The sequence below is a fragment of the Heptranchias perlo genome, chromosome 38 (genome assembly GCF_035084215.1).
Source record: "Heptranchias perlo isolate sHepPer1 chromosome 38, sHepPer1.hap1, whole genome shotgun sequence".
Classification (NCBI taxonomy): domain Eukaryota; kingdom Metazoa; phylum Chordata; class Chondrichthyes; order Hexanchiformes; family Hexanchidae; genus Heptranchias; species Heptranchias perlo.
Window position 1 is genome coordinate 7,740,769 of NC_090362.1, and position 15,811 is coordinate 7,756,579.

Here is a 15,811-nt window from a genome sequence, read left to right on the forward strand (position 1 = left end):
GAGGACAGACTTGCTCTCACAACTCAGTCAGAAGGTCAGCCAGCTGCTGGAAGATACTCAGCAACAGCCTGAAGTGACGCTTCCTCCCTGTGGAGAAGACACTTGAGCCTGCCGCTCAACTCCCCGTGACAGCGAGCCCCAAACCAAGAAATCTTTTAACCTAAACCAAGAGAAATTTATTTTTACGCAGCGATGATCTGGAATGCACTGTCCAAAAGAGTGGTGGAAGCAGATTCAATAGTAATTTTCAAATGAGATATAGATAAATACGGGAAAAGGAAAAATTTGCACGGCTATGGGGAAAAAGCAGGGGAGTGGGACTAATTGGATAGCTCTTCAAAGGGCTGGCACAGGCAGGATGGGCTGAACGGCCTCCTCCGTGCTGTATGATTCTCTGAACTCGCATAGGATCACGACCTGAAGCCCCACTCAGTGCGGAGATTTTATGCTACAACCAGGAACAGCAGGATGCCACATTGAGACAATGTAGACCGAAGAACATGCCCAAAGGGGTCCCACCTGATCTCACATACCTCCAACTGCCCGTCCTCTGTGCAAGCGTGGAGTTTAAAGTGCTGAATGCTAATGGCTGCCATCACATGTCCCTTCCTCCGAGAGTCACACCGACAGTGTGGGAAGACTATCTGATTGTAGCCTTCACAAGTCCGAATCATGTTCAAGTACTGCAACGATGGACAGGCATTTGGTGTCAGACAAACAAATAGCCCACGTGCGACCTACATAGAGACCCCACCCACACACACACCCCTTGCTCACACCCACCACCAAACTGAGCCACGGTTACATACTGGAACTAATCGGACAACCTCATTCAGACACAATAACTTGGGATGTGAGAAACAGAAGAGCCACTTGAGGCTTATATTGTGGGGCATTGGGGGCAGCCCAAGGGAACTCTACAGGAAAAACGGATCTCAAAATACTCCGATAATTTGGGAAGGAAGCAAACATTGTCCGACCGTGCCACTGCTACTAGTGAGAGATGATGATCCTCGGCTTGAATACTCCATTCACTCTCCTCACTAGCCTCTCAAGTTCTACCTTGTGTAAACCACACTGTGTCCAAAACTCCACTGCTCACACCCTAAGATGAGATGTTTTCCCTCTTAGGTGGATGTAAAAGATTCCATGGCACTAAACAAAGGAGCAGGGGAGTTCTCCCCGGTGTCCTGGCCAATATTTATCCCTCAACCAACATCACTAAAACAGATTATCTGGTGATTATCACATTACTGTTTATGGGACCTTGCTGTGTGCAAATTGGCTGCTGCATTGCTCTACATTACAACAGTGACTGTACTTCAAAAATACTCCATTGGATGTGTAATGTTTTGGGACGTTCTTTAGGAAATGTAAGGCGATATAAATATAAGCTCGATTGCTCTTTACCCTGCACTGACTGCCCCTTCACACTCGGCCTTGTCAACCTTCACTGACTCCCAATCTCCCAATGCATTAAAATCATACCCTGTCAACAAGTTCCTCCGTGTCCTCACACTTCCCAGCTCTAGTAACCTCCTCCAGCCCCACTCTGGAACACCTCCACCTTCAATCTCAGCCCAACATTCTGGAACTTTCTCCCTGAACGACTCCACCTTCCTACCTCATGCCCCTCCTTAAACCAACATCACTGAAAATAGATTATCTGGTAATTTATCTTATGACTGTTTGTGGGATCTTGCTGTGCGCAAATTGGCTGCCGCGTTTCCTACGTTACAAGTGACCACACTTCAAAAGTACTTCATTGGCTGTAAAGCGCTTTGGGACGTCCTGAGGTCGTGAAAGGCACTGTATAAATACAAGTCTTGTCCTTTTTAAAAACCTACCTCTTTGACCAGACATTCAGTCACCCCACCCCACCCCCCAACTCTACCACTGCACCGTGTTCATTTTAATCTCGGTGAAACCCATTGGGAAGTATTGTCCCTTTGCGACACTATAATAATTCACCTGGTTGCTGCCACTGAAAGAACTGGTTACATTTTCAACTTTCAGGAGGTGAGGCTGAAGATCAGAATCAAGCACTGTTCTTGTACAATTTCTGGTAAATAGTAATCTCAGTGCAGCTATAACCTGCAGCTTCTGATGCAAATCCCCATTCTGTAGACACACAAACATCAAACAGATGGGCAAAATCCTACCATGACTTTCTTGTGCTGCTCGGACAGTTTCTGAAGCTGGTATGACTTATCACCAACTCGAATCCGCCCTTTCTTCACATCCTCCACAGCCTGGAATTACAAGAATCAACCGGGTGACTTGGTGCGGTGACACACAATAACTACAACCAAAAAAAAAGGATATTACCACCTAACGTTTCTGCATTGCTGTGGGATGGCTCATGGGTGCCCTCCATTTGGGAATTTGCTACTCCAATCCAGCCACACTTAATAATTCTCTTTCCAGGACACGGCAGAGCAGATAAATCACTTCAGCTAGCGAGGGAGCAGCTGGTCTACGCTCTGCAACACCTCACTGTTGCATGATCAAGATCAGAAACTTGTCGTACATAGAAACGTATGAGTCAAGAGGTTGTGGGTTCAAGTCCCACTCCAGGCGCTGAGTTCAAATCCCACCACAGCAAGTTGAAATTAAATTCAATATATCTGGTAATTTGTAGCTGGCACTGGAAAATTGAGATAAAAACTCAACTGTTTTGCTGGCCTCCTTGAGGGAAGGGAACCTGTCATATCTACCCAGTGAGACCGACACATGACTCCAGTCCCACACTATGTGCTTGACTCAATGCCCTCAGAGCAAAAAATGCTGCCTTGCCTACATCCCAAGAACAAACTTAAAAAAGCCACTGTATCAAGCACTGTACTAATTTATTGTAGCCCCGTTCCACTACAGTTTCTTTGATTTCCCTGTTATTTCTGCAGTTTTTGTCCTAGATTTTTTTGGACGGTGATTAATGTCATGAAACCATTCCAAGTTTCCATTCTTTATAACTGAACCTCTTTTTATAAACTCACATTGTGCAAATGAAACACAGTAACACAGGACTTTTCAGGCAAGCCTGTGGGTACCAGTTAATAGACGCATTTCTGTTTCACGGCCACACTAATTGAGGGAGTTAAGATTAAGTCCAGGTCTGCAGCGTTCTGATGAAAGGGTCCAGGTGAAACATTAACCTCCTCTCTCCCACATGCTGACTAACCTGCCTATTCACAGCATTTCCTATTTTTATTACTGATTTACACAGTGACAAATGGGATCATTTAGCTTCTACTAGAATGTCCCAGTTAACAGACTGCAGCTGTACTGAACAAGGTGAAGCAAAGAACATTGAGGCAACAACTTTGTACTTGTTCAGAATGGGTACACATATGAACACACATGTACATGTATACATTATACACATATGCATATACACATGTACAGAGACACATTTTTATACACACACACACACACATATATATCAATGCCGAGTCTAAACCATGGAGTAGGTGGCGGTAGGTTTATGGGAATGAATCTCCACCATGAGTCCATTGCCTAAGTTGGTTCCAGAGGGGGGAGGGGGGAGTAATGTGACAAGGTGAGAGATGCTTCCCAACAGAAAATGGAAAGTGTCCAGGCCGCACCCCTCCTAATGGGCAGCTATAGAGTGAAGAGCGGAATCAGGTGAGCCAGTTGTCTATTCAGTCAATGTAAAGACTTTGCCACAGGGAATTGAAATAGGGTTAAAATACATTACAATTACGAAACAAAGCAGAATCCTTTATTAAAACCTCAGTGGTGACTCCAGTTAAGCAATTACATTGCTGAGACTTTGACTGTGTTCTTTATATTGCAAGTCCCAAACACACAATGGACAACTGCATTCTAATGCTGAGGCACTTAGACACGTATAAAAGAGATGAGTTCCAAACATACAAGACGTAACTGAGTCTCACACTTCCTCCAATATACTCTGTGCAAGTCATTTATTTAACATTAAACACACGCACGCTCCCAAACTGTACACTCTGCACAGCGAGCTGCAAATGTACCTGATGGAAGAAGTAGGTCACTGCGAGATCGTTGTCATTCAGAAGTTCTTCTTGGGCCATGGTGAAGAGCCACTTCCTGATGACCAGACAGGTCCCAGCTGCTGCAGATGTGTAGTTCTGTACATAGAGTTTGTGTGGAAACTCATTGCCCACCAGCTTCCGCTCTGCGAATGCACAAATTACTTTCCACATCACTGAAGTACAACAGATACCTCAAGCTGACTTTCAATTCCAAATCATAAAAGGGCTGGGGAGCTTTTCTTACTGGCGGACAACAATGAGATATCCCTGGCAAGGGCAGGAGTAGAAGAATCAATACCGTTGAGGCCATAACTACTGCAGGAGCAGATGCATTGGCCAAATATTGATTCATCTCATCCTTGTGTTCAAATCCGTCCACAATCTTGCCCCTCCCTATCTCTAAACTCCTCCAGCCCTACAACCCTCCGAGATTTCTGCGTTCCTCCAATTCTGGTCTCTTGCCCATCCCAATTTTCATCACCCCACCAATGGCGGCAGTGTCTTCAGCTGTTAAGGCCCTAAGATCTGGAAATCCCTCCCTAAAGCTCTCTACCTCTCTTTCTCCTCCTTCAAGACGTTCCTTAAAACCTACCTCTTTGACCAAGCTTTTGGTCACCTGTCATAATATCTCATGTGGCTCTCTGTCAAATTTTGTCTGATGACACTCTTGTGAAGCACTTTGAGACGTTTTACAACGTTAAAGGCACTATATAAATGAGAGTTGTTACCCTGAAAACCGCCCTTAAGTTCATATAGAAAGTTCTGGTGGTTAAGATTGATAGAGAACAAATTCTGAGAGATTAGGACAATAAATCAAATGAGAACATTTGTGAATCATGCCCAATTTTTACCAATGGAAGAGCGTCCGTGAGGGGTAAGAATAGTAACATCTATCAATGTATTTTCAAGTGATGCTATGAAAGATCAATGGATTCTTATGGGAGGGGGAGACAGGCAATATCATCCAAGATTTTTTTATATAAATGATGAAGGGAGTCTGTGTATTGGATGGGGGGGATATTCTATATGATGAACAATGGAAGTAGGAGACACAATTAGATCCTAAAGAAATCATGGAACTAAACATGGCTTAAAAATTGCTATTTTCAATCTAGCATGATGAAAGCAAAATTGGTTGAAGCATTCGTCTGATTTAACAGGGAATAGACGGCAACCAGCTAGGTTCAGATGCAAACAGACAGCATGGGGCTGGTCCTATCTATGAACCTGATGCATCAATGGCCTTTACATTTAACTTTTCTCTCTCTTTCTCCCCACCCCCCACCCCACCTCACCCCAAACTTCAATCCCTCATGGACACAACATGCTCCCAGATGTGTAAACAGGGCACACCACTCCTCTGTAACATAGGAATCTCCATCTCGTTCTAGCACAAATTTTGCAGTGCAATTCAGAAGATAGGCTGAGGTATATTTTAAGGATAGCCTATCGCAGAGTTCAGAGGGCATTGGAAAACTGCTCAGGCTTTACTCCTTGTTTATTCTGTCATCTGAACCCACTCAACTAGTTCTCCTCTATGTAACAAGCTCCTGGACGGGAGTTTGGTTTGTTTATAAATTGGCATTCCATTACCATGGGCCTTTCACCGTTATCTATTCCCTCAATAATTAAAAAAAACAAACTCCAAGTCGCCCTTACCGAAGAAGTGGTCCACTACTTCAAACAGTGTGAAGAAACTCGCTGTGATGCTATCCATTCGTAGATGCTCTTGTACAGCCTGCAGGGATAAAACAGCAGAGTCTGACACTGGGGTCAGTCAAACGGTGAGCACCCTACACAGCATTGGACACGACATGGAAATCAGCTTTAGGAAAGTCAACATTGGCAAGTTAGAACTTCCATTTTTTGTACATGGATTCACATTCAGCCCAGGAGAAAATCATTGTCATTCTCTGAGGGGAGATTGGATGGTCAAGTGTAGAATAAACACTGGTCTTTCATCTTGATCAAAATCCAACCCAACTGGGTTGAAGAAATTCTCAAGACCAAAGTAAAACTAGCTCCAAATTTTGATGGTTATCAACTCACAACCTTGATGTTTAGCAATTTCACAATAGAAATTAAAAAAAAGAAACAGGAAAGAAAAAAAACCCTGTATTTTTATAGCACCTCATGTCTTCAGGATGTCCCAAAGCCCATTACAACCAAAGGAATACTTTTGAAGTCCAATAAAATAGGAATGCCACAGACACTGAAATGTATGGCCAGGTTTTTTTCTTTAGATGCAGGGCAGCAACGCACCAAAATGGCTATAGACTAATTAATCTGGGTATTTGATGCCTTCTCCATGTGGAGCAGAAAATATTCCACTCTGAGTGCAGTCAACTCCAACAAAAAAATTAGACTTCAATTTGCAACACAATAGTAGAGTTCTCCTATCAACTGATTAGCTGCAGGAGTTCAACTGTATCTAACAGTCTCGGTCTAGCAATTCCTAACTTGATTATAGTGCTCAAGTTTCAAATTTAAGGGCACGGTAAGTGTATTGGTTATGTTACTGGACTAGTAATCCACAGAACGTGAGTTCAAACCCCACCATGGCCGTTTAAGAATTTGAATTCAGTTTAAAAATTTGGAAATAAAAAAGTAAGTGACTGTGAAGCTGTCAGATTGTCATAAAAATCCAACTGGTTCACTCGTGTCTTTTAGGGAAGGAAACCTGCTGTTCTTATCTGGTCTGGCCCATATGTGATTTCAGTCCCACACCAATGAGGTTGACTCTTAACTGTCCTCTGAAATAGCCTAGCAAGCCCCTCAGTTATATCAAAACTTTCAAGGCGGCCCACCACCATCTTCTCAGGGCAACATGGGATGAACAATAAATGCCAGTGACACCCACATCCCAAGAATTAACTTTTTAAAAATCTTATATCAGGTTTCGCCTTGGCACATAGAATACTATCGGTTCCAGGCATCAATTTATTTTACAGTCCAATAATTGCTTAAGAATATTGCTAAACTTTAAGAAAGCGTGTGAAAGAAGTTGCTTCACACCTCTGGAGACATGGTTTTAGACTTTGGATTCCCCCACCTTATCTTGGCATTCAAATTAGCCAGCAACACTTGAAGTCTTGGCGAAGCAAAACACCAAACCCCAGGAATGTTCATGAGTTTTTTCTTGGATGTCAGATAGAGATTGCTGATGTCAAAGCCTCTGAGGAAGAGCACCTCGCTAAGTAGGGATGCTCTTAGTGCTGGCGGATAAGCAAAGGAATGAGTGGTCTTAAAGGGAAGTGGAGAGGAAAGGGTGTTAACTCACAAAAGACTGATCAGTAATAGTATTCCAAATATATAACATAAGAAATAGGAGCAGGAGTAGGACATACAGCTCTGCGAGCCTGCTCCGCCATTCAGTAAGATCATGGCTGATCTTCCACCTCAACTCCACTTTCCTGCCCTATCCCCATATCCCTTGATTCCCGTAGTGTCCAAATATCCATCGATCTCAGTCTTGAATATGCTCAACGACTGAGCACCTGGCTGAGTAGGAATGCAGAAGCTTTGACATCAGCAATCTCTGACATCTGAGAAAAAAAACTCATATCAACACACAATGCTGCACAATATCTGAGCTTTTGCATATGTACCTTAACCTTTGAAGGAATTATGTACAGGTGTTGCCAAATCGTTAATGGCTCCCAATGCACGTGGATCAAAAATTCTGGTTTTCACTCCGTTCCACCTGAACAGAATACCGTCGATCACCAATCACAAATCTGTGGTGTGACAGAGGGCCCACATTCGAAACATTAACTCACCTGTTCTCTCCACAGGCGGTGACCGACCTGCTGAGAGTTTCCACCATTTTGTGAAGAGGTCCGGGACGGTTTTATTTACGACCAGATTATGGATGAATTTGGAAGCACTCTAGCCTCCAAATGTGTGTAAATAGCCCTGGCACAGACTACCCGTAACACTCTGCAACCAACAGCCTCGCACCATTTGCGTTACAATCATTAGACCTGATAACCACAGTTGAGAGAGGCGCCCACAACAAAAGACAATGGGCCAGCATTTTTTTTAAAAAAGAAAACTGAATTGTAAATATAGGAAAATTACGAGACAACGCAATCTTCAAGTGAGAGAACATTAATAAATCACCGCAGCTTCCCTTCAGAGGCATTATTCAAAAGGTTTGATCAACCTGGTCACACTAACCCAGCAACTACAGATTGTCCCCACTGGAGCTCTCTCTCATGGCTCAGAGTTTCCTGTTTATCCAGGCAAAAGCTAAATGTGTTCATCAGTTTCCTTAAATGGGTTCGCCCAACATCTCCGACCAAAACCCTGAGCTTTGCTGTTAGCCGCTTCATTCTTAGTGACCGGCCGGAACGTTGAACCATGACTCACCCGATAGACTTCTTCTGCAGTGCTGTTCTTTTTCACGGTGACTGTGATAATGTTCCTGTCAGGCAATGCTATCCTCAGGTCCACGTCTGACAACCCATTTGTACTCTGCAAGAGTGAAACCATAAACACGCAGCTGTTAGAACATTCATTTACTGAAGACAACATTTGGTAGAATTCCCTAGTCTGAGGAAGATGTGCAGGAATGAAATGTTATTTCATAGAATTTACAGCACAGAAACAGGGCATTTGCCCCACAAGAGGTTCCTCCCATCCTGCTTCAGCTAACCCTATCAGTATATCCTTCTATTCCTTTCTCCCTCACGTACTTATCTAGCTTCCCCTTAAACGCGCCTGTGCTATTTGCCTGAACTACTCCATGTGATAGCACGTTCCACGTGCTAACCACTCTCTGGGTAAAGAGGTTTCTCTTGAATTCCTTATTGGAATTTATTAGTGACCATCTTATATTTATGACCCCTAGTTTTGGACTCCCCCATAACTGAAAACATCGATTCTAAGTCTACACTATCGAACTCCTTCATAATTTTAAACCCCTCTATCAGGCCACCCTGTAGCCTTTTTTCTAGAGGAGAGCACCCCAGGCTATTCAGTTTTTCCTGATAGTTGTCCCCTCTCTGTTCTGATATCATTCTACACCTTCTCCAGTGCCTCGCCATCCTTTTTGTAAGGAGTCAGCAGTGATACTTACACTATTACAAGCACTGGACTCCCAATAGACAATTTAAACTCCAACCTTGGACACTCACTGTTGGGTTTCCTTTATACACATGACCAATTTTGGGCCAAGGCCAGTGTCATTCGTCCTAATTGTTACAGCACATCACATCAGCTAAGGGCATCATAGACACCGTTCCAGGGTATATCCAAGAGTCTTTCTGCCCTCAACTGAGATTGTGCATCCAAAGGCAGAAGTGGGCTTTGAATGGACTACTGACATTAACCCTTTGAATCCGTGCTATCCTCCCCAGATTCATGGCAGTGTAGACTGTCCAACTCGAGGACAGTTCTGTAGACAATGCCTCCTGGTTTAATCACCATGGACGGTATAGTAAGAAACCCATTGTCAGTATTTGGATTATCTAGGATATGTAGTTTTCTCTACGTATCCTAGATAATCCAAATACTGACAAATGTACCCCCTTCTTCCCCCAACCCCATCAAAAGCAAACAAAAGTGCAAATGTCAGTCAGGCTGCAATTAGACTCATGCCACCAGTTCACCTGCACGACACCAATAGCCTCAAGGCTCAAAATAGATTTGAGGCAGTCCTGAAATCACTCCACACTCTCTCAGTTTTATATGGGGGATTTGCTTGGTCAGTTTTCATGTTGGTAACAGTTGCCAACTATAAGTGATCTGTGCTCCTGACTGAAGAATTGCTGAATTATTGACAGGTTACTGGGAAATTGCAGCCATTATGTATCTTAAGTGAACAGACATAGCAGGAGGTTTGTACAATGAAAGATATGTCCAACAGTTTAAGGATAGAAAATTAATGGAGGTCACCAGACATACTTATTGTAGGTCTTTGTAGGTGAAGGGATGACTCTCACTTATTTGTATTCACTTCCCTGGTCTACCTGTTCCAGAGACTGAATCCAAGTCATATGTTCCCAGGCCTCCATCAACACTGTTCTGAACCAGTCATGAAGTATACAAGCGCAGCTGGGAATGATTCTCTTCACTTGAAGTACTCGAGTTTTTCACTCCCCTTTGTCTCTCCCTCCCTTCACTACCCATGAGGAGTCAGTGGTACCAGGACTGGAACAGGCTATATGTGACCTGGTTTGGCTTGACAGTACTTACAGGCTGGCAGCAAGAGATACCTGCACCTGGAGCACAGGTCACAGGGTGAACACAGACTGAAGGCAGCTGAATACAGTACTGACACTAGATTGATGTTTAAGAGGCAGGACACCACATCAGAGAGGTCAATCCCACATCCCATGAACGAATAAAAAAAAAAATCCTCAGTATCCTCTATTCTTCAAAGTCACTATCTGAATAGCACACGCTGAGAAAAGGATTCTTGAAATCTGAAAACAGATTCCTCTCTGTCTCTCTCCTCCATCCCCAAACTGAGAGCTCAAGTACATGTCAATCTTTATTTAACTCAACAGCGATGTACAATGATCAGTACAGCCCTAAGGCAGAAGGTTAATTAACCTGAAAGATCTTCAGTGCCACACATTTGGTAGAAATTAACCAACCATTCACAGCCCCCTGGAACTGTAAACCTTGTGTATATCTCAGCATCAGCTATTGCACGCTGGCCAAACTCCATACCCGGTATAGCAAGGAAAGCTATTAAACAGCAGGATAAGTTCATGCTAAGGGAGGGGCAATTATTCAGTTATCCAGCATCTCAGACAAAGTATAGCAGCCATACACTCCCTGCATTTCACAGGGACCAGTGGTTTTAACATTGTGTACACCACACAGGGCCATGACCGAACGAAATAAGAGTGCAACATCACTGGTGGGTCAATTTGTCAGCCGTGGCTCAGTGGGTAGCACTCTTGCCTCTGAATCAGAAGGTTGTGGGTTCAAATCGCATTCTAGAGACTTGAGCACAAAAATCCAGGCTGACACTCCAGTGCAGTACTGAGGGAGTGCTGCATTGAAGGAGGTGCCATCCTTTGGATGAGACCTTAAACCGAGGCCCCGTCTGGCCCCTCAGGTGAATGTAAAAGATCCTGTGACACTATTCAAAGAAGAGTCAGGAAGGTGTCCTGGGCCAAATATTTATCCCTCAGACAACATCACTAAAACAGGTTATTTGGTCATTATCACATTGCTGTTTGTGGGACCTTGGTGTGCACAAACTGGCTGCTGTGCTTCCTACATTATAACCATGACTACACTTCAAAAATACTTACTTGGCTGTAATAGGATGTGCCAAGGCTGTGAAAGGCACTATATAAATGCAAGTCTCCTTGGATGTGAAATCAGTCTTGTGCTCAAGAGAGTGCCTTTGGACACACCTTCTGGGATTGGATGAAAATCCTCTCAGGCCACCGTACACTTCCAGCATACACCAACAGCCTCTCATTCTGTGTTAACCTGGCTGCTCCCATTCCCCCCCTTAATCCTGGTCGCAGCTATTATAGGGCCCTTCGCAGCAACTATATCCCAGACACGCACAGTATCACCGTAAAAATGGAACAGCAACACTGGTGCAGTAAGGGACACTTCTCACCGTAGGGTTATGGCTCGTTGGCACAGCATAGAATGCATTACCCTACGTCACACCGACACTCTACCTGACACGGTAGCGTCTGATGTTACCACTGCATACAAAAAGCGATTGTGTGTTCCATTCACAATCCCTCACCAAAAACATACAGAACAGATTAAGTTGCTTTGACATGAGTACTTTGACTTTTAGTTCCAACTTCATAGTTAGGAAAAATACTGAATATTTCAGGGTAATATTTAATAGTAATTCGCACATCTCATTTTTCAAGAAACTGGCAATCGCAAAACTTCTGTATTTATCTAATTGAGGTGTTTAAGGCGATCAAAGGAGTTGATAGAGAAACTATTTCCTCGGTGGGAGAGTCCAGAAAAAGGGGGCATAACCTTAAAATTAGAGCTAGGTTGTTCAGGGGTGATGTCAGGAAGCACTTCTTCACACAAAGGGGTGTGGAAATCTGGAACTCTCTCCCCCAAAAGGCTATTAAGGCTGGGGGTCAATTCAAAATTTCAAAACCGAGATTAATAGATTTTTGTCAGGCAAGAGTATTAAGGAATATGGAACCAACGCGGGTAAAAGGAGTTCAGATTGAATGGCGGAACAGGCTCGAGGGGCTGAATGGCCTACTCCTGTTCCTATGTTCAGGAGTTAAATGTTAATCACTCGATTCCTAATAAAACTGGCCCTTGCTAAGCCAGTTTCCCTTTTCGCAGCCTTACCTCGCTGGAATCAGCCAGGAACTCCTGCATCACGTCGCTCTCTCCAAGGACACTGACCGAGCACACTGCAAAACAAAGCAAATAAACAGGGCATTACAACCACAGCTCAGTCACTCAGTCCTGCTCTCGGGAGGCACAGCTGGGACTTTGGTTTATAGCTTGGAATTTTCCCCATAGATGACAGCCAATTTGCGCACAGCAAGGTCCCACAAACATTAATATGATATTAACCAGATCATCTGTTGTAACGATATTGGTTGAGGGATAAATATTGGCCAGGACATAGAGGATTGGGATGAGAGTGTATCTACACTTCCCCTTCCACTAACTGTCAGTACAAGAATACAGTCTTAATCCATTCCTCAAAAAAGCTCAAGGGATAACAACAGACTTCACACTTTCCTCCTACCAGAACACACACATGGCATCTACTTAATTTCATATTTATTTGTTATAAAATCTAATATAACTTGTACATAAATCAAACTGCCCTTCGCACCGTGGGACTGTGCATCCCTCACTGGGTTTACAGCTGGTTTTTGATTCGTCTTATGAATTTCACTTTTGAGAAGTGAAGAAACTGCAAAACTGTCTGAGCTACACTCTCACCAAGTGTCGGAGGGACCTGACCCTCCGTTTGTGTATTCTTTCCCTCTGTAGGCGACACAATTTGGCAGCAAGTCAGCAGACTAATTATCGCTCTCTCTTGACTTGTCACGCTGTTCGCTCACAGGCTCAGACTTTCATTTCAACTCAACAAGGCGAGACCTTTTTATTAAAAAAAAAGCCAACTAAACCACCTTTCCCACTCAGAGAAAACTTCACGACCACCCAGTTCAAGCAGCTCACCCAAATAATATTTTGGTGAACGGTGCAAGATACAGAGCACTATCGCAGTATGGTGATAAATACAATTTATCAGTGCCATATCACTCTAGTGATTACAACCATTGATGCAGTGCCAATGACGTAATGCCAACAATCCAATAGGGAATTTAGGAGAAACTTCTTTACCCAAAGAGTGGTAAGAATGTGGAACGAGCTTCCACAAGGGATAGTTGAAACAAACAGACTGGACGCATTTAAGGGGAAGCTAGATAAGCACACGAGGGAGAAAGTAATAGAAGGCTATACTGATAGGAGTGGATGAAGTAGGGAGGGAGGAGGCGCGCGAGGAGCATAAACGCCAGCATGGACCAGTTGGGCCAAATGGCCTGTTTCTGTGCTGTAGATGTAACTCGATAAATCTCTACTGTATCCTAATACCAGGCACAAACACAATACATACATCAGCCGCCCCCAACAGAATTGCATTCAGATAATGTGCTGCCTCCATTGATGTAACATATAGAACTGGATCTAAAAAGGAACGTCCAAGTCTCGGATACCCAGCACAGTTATGCCTCATTTGCTTTATCAGTTTGGCACTAAATTGCCTCAAGGTTTGAACATCATGAATGTCCAGCACCCAGACACACCACAGCTTGACACGAGAGTTCAGCACACCATTTATACAGAAACCCGCTGGATGGGAATTGAGTTAAGGCACGGTTTATCACACGTTAGGAATCAGAGTAACCCAAAACGGCCTTCCTAACACATCCAATGCAAGTCAAGGACAAGAAAAGGCCTTTCAGCCCATCAAAGTTCATCCTGCTGGCACCCTTATTCTCTCATTATAGCACTTGACCTGATTCTGAAGGTCCTGAATAGAATAGAATCATAGAAGTTTACAACATGGAAACAGGCCCTTCGGCCCAACATGTCCATGTCGCCCAGTTTATACCACTAAGCTAGTCCCAATTGCCTGCACTTGGCCCATATCCCTCTATACCCATCTTACCCATGTAACTGTCCAAATGCTTTTTAAAAGACAAAATTGTACCCGCCTCTACTACTGCCTCTGGCAGCTCGTTCCAGACACTCACCACAGATCCCACCTGGCAGATGGTTCCAAACACTAATCATCCTGAGTAAGAAATTCTGTTTTAAAATAAGTTCCCTCTAATTTAATATGTCATCCCCTAATCCTGGCTTAATCTGAAACAATCTCCTAGGTTTACCCTGTCTGCGCGAAGATCTTCCTCAACTACCAACTTTGTAGACTCCAGTTTAAACTCTTCTGATCTTACGTCCTCCTCTTTGCACTCGAGTTCCGTTTTCTTGCTCTTCTCTGCACCTCGTTAATTGCTTGCATGCATTTTTTGTGGTGCAATAATCAGAATTAAACACACTGTGCCAAGTGTGGAGTCCCACAAGAACCAAGTGATTCAAAAGCATTTTGAATTGCTTCTTCACATAGTTAAAGGCATTGAGAATAATCTGTTCCATAGAGAATATTGAAATCGTCTATCCTTCCCAGGACCCTTTCAAGACCCCAGTGAACCCCTACCCAATTATGACATTATTCTTCTCTCAAGTACTCTAATTTTATAATTTATTTAATCCGATTTCTGATCCAGTCCCAGGTTCCACCCTGTGATTTTTAGTTCCAACATTACAATAGTGACTACACTTCAAAAGTACTTCATTGACTATAAAACTCAGACATCCTGAGGTCATGAAAGGCACCATATAAAAGCAAGTCTTTCCTCTAACAGTACAGCACTCCCTATGTACTGCACTGGAATGTCAGCTTGGATTTTGTGCCCAAGTCTCTAGAGTGGGACTTGAACCCACGACCTTCTGACTCAGAGGCAAGAGTGCTACCCACTGAGCCACAGCTGGGACACGTCAGAATGGCCAGTCAGGTCTAGGACCTTACAGGAGGATACAAATGCTTTTCCAGTATACCCGGCAAACATTCAGACATGCACCGAGAATGGATAGCACGTGGAAATCAAAGTAATATTTTCTTTCATTGAACAGCAACAAATATTAATTAATTCATGCAGTGGGTCGTGGAAAACGAGAAATAATCTTAAAAAAAAAAGCACCCTTTGACCATCATGGTAAATGTTCAAATGGGCAGTTGCAGAGTGACCTGATTCAATAGAGTTATTCAAATCATCTTTTTGAATGGCGACAGCACTCAACAAAAGAAGAACAAGTGGCTTAGAGAAGTTGCTGAGTCTTACGGAACCAGATTAACAGCAGCAGCGACACAGTAATTAACCTGGACTGCTTCAGCGACCCTGTCACTTCAGCAGCACGAGGGAGCTGAATTAACAGCTGGACCAGCCTGCATTAATGATCTCTGGGGATGGTCATTTTGTCTTTCTACACTGTGGGCCTTCAGGGTTAGTGGCTCCCTCCCCTCCTACGGGTGAGCTTGTCATTGGCACACACCTCAAAGCGACTCAATGTCCTACATTGTTTGGAAAAGCTGGAAAGTAAGAAAAGCAAACTGTAATTATGTAGAACGTACAGCACAGAAACAGGCCATTAGAGTCAACTGTTCCATCTGCCGCCAGTATTTACGCTCCACACGAGCCTCCTCCCACCCTCTTCATCTCACCCCATCAGCGTAA

The 15,811-nt window shown here is 43.7% G+C and overlaps 1 protein-coding gene across 3 annotated transcripts in view; it reads right to left on the reverse strand.

Annotated features, from left to right (window-relative positions):
- Positions 1-15,811, reverse strand: part of LOC137304699 (sorting nexin-27-like) — an 89,854-nt gene that overhangs the window by 12,884 nt on the left and 61,159 nt on the right. For all 3 annotated transcript variants that reach the window (XM_067973363.1, XM_067973364.1, XM_067973365.1), the window contains exons 4-9: positions 12,342-12,406; positions 8,406-8,510; positions 5,694-5,772; positions 4,014-4,177; positions 2,163-2,252; positions 534-683 (exon numbers count right to left, since the gene is read on the reverse strand). In XM_067973363.1, the coding sequence (XP_067829464.1) occupies positions 534-683; positions 2,163-2,252; positions 4,014-4,177; positions 5,694-5,772; positions 8,406-8,510; positions 12,342-12,406 (653 nt within the window). The remainder of the gene's footprint in view (positions 1-533; positions 684-2,162; positions 2,253-4,013; positions 4,178-5,693; positions 5,773-8,405; positions 8,511-12,341; positions 12,407-15,811) is intronic.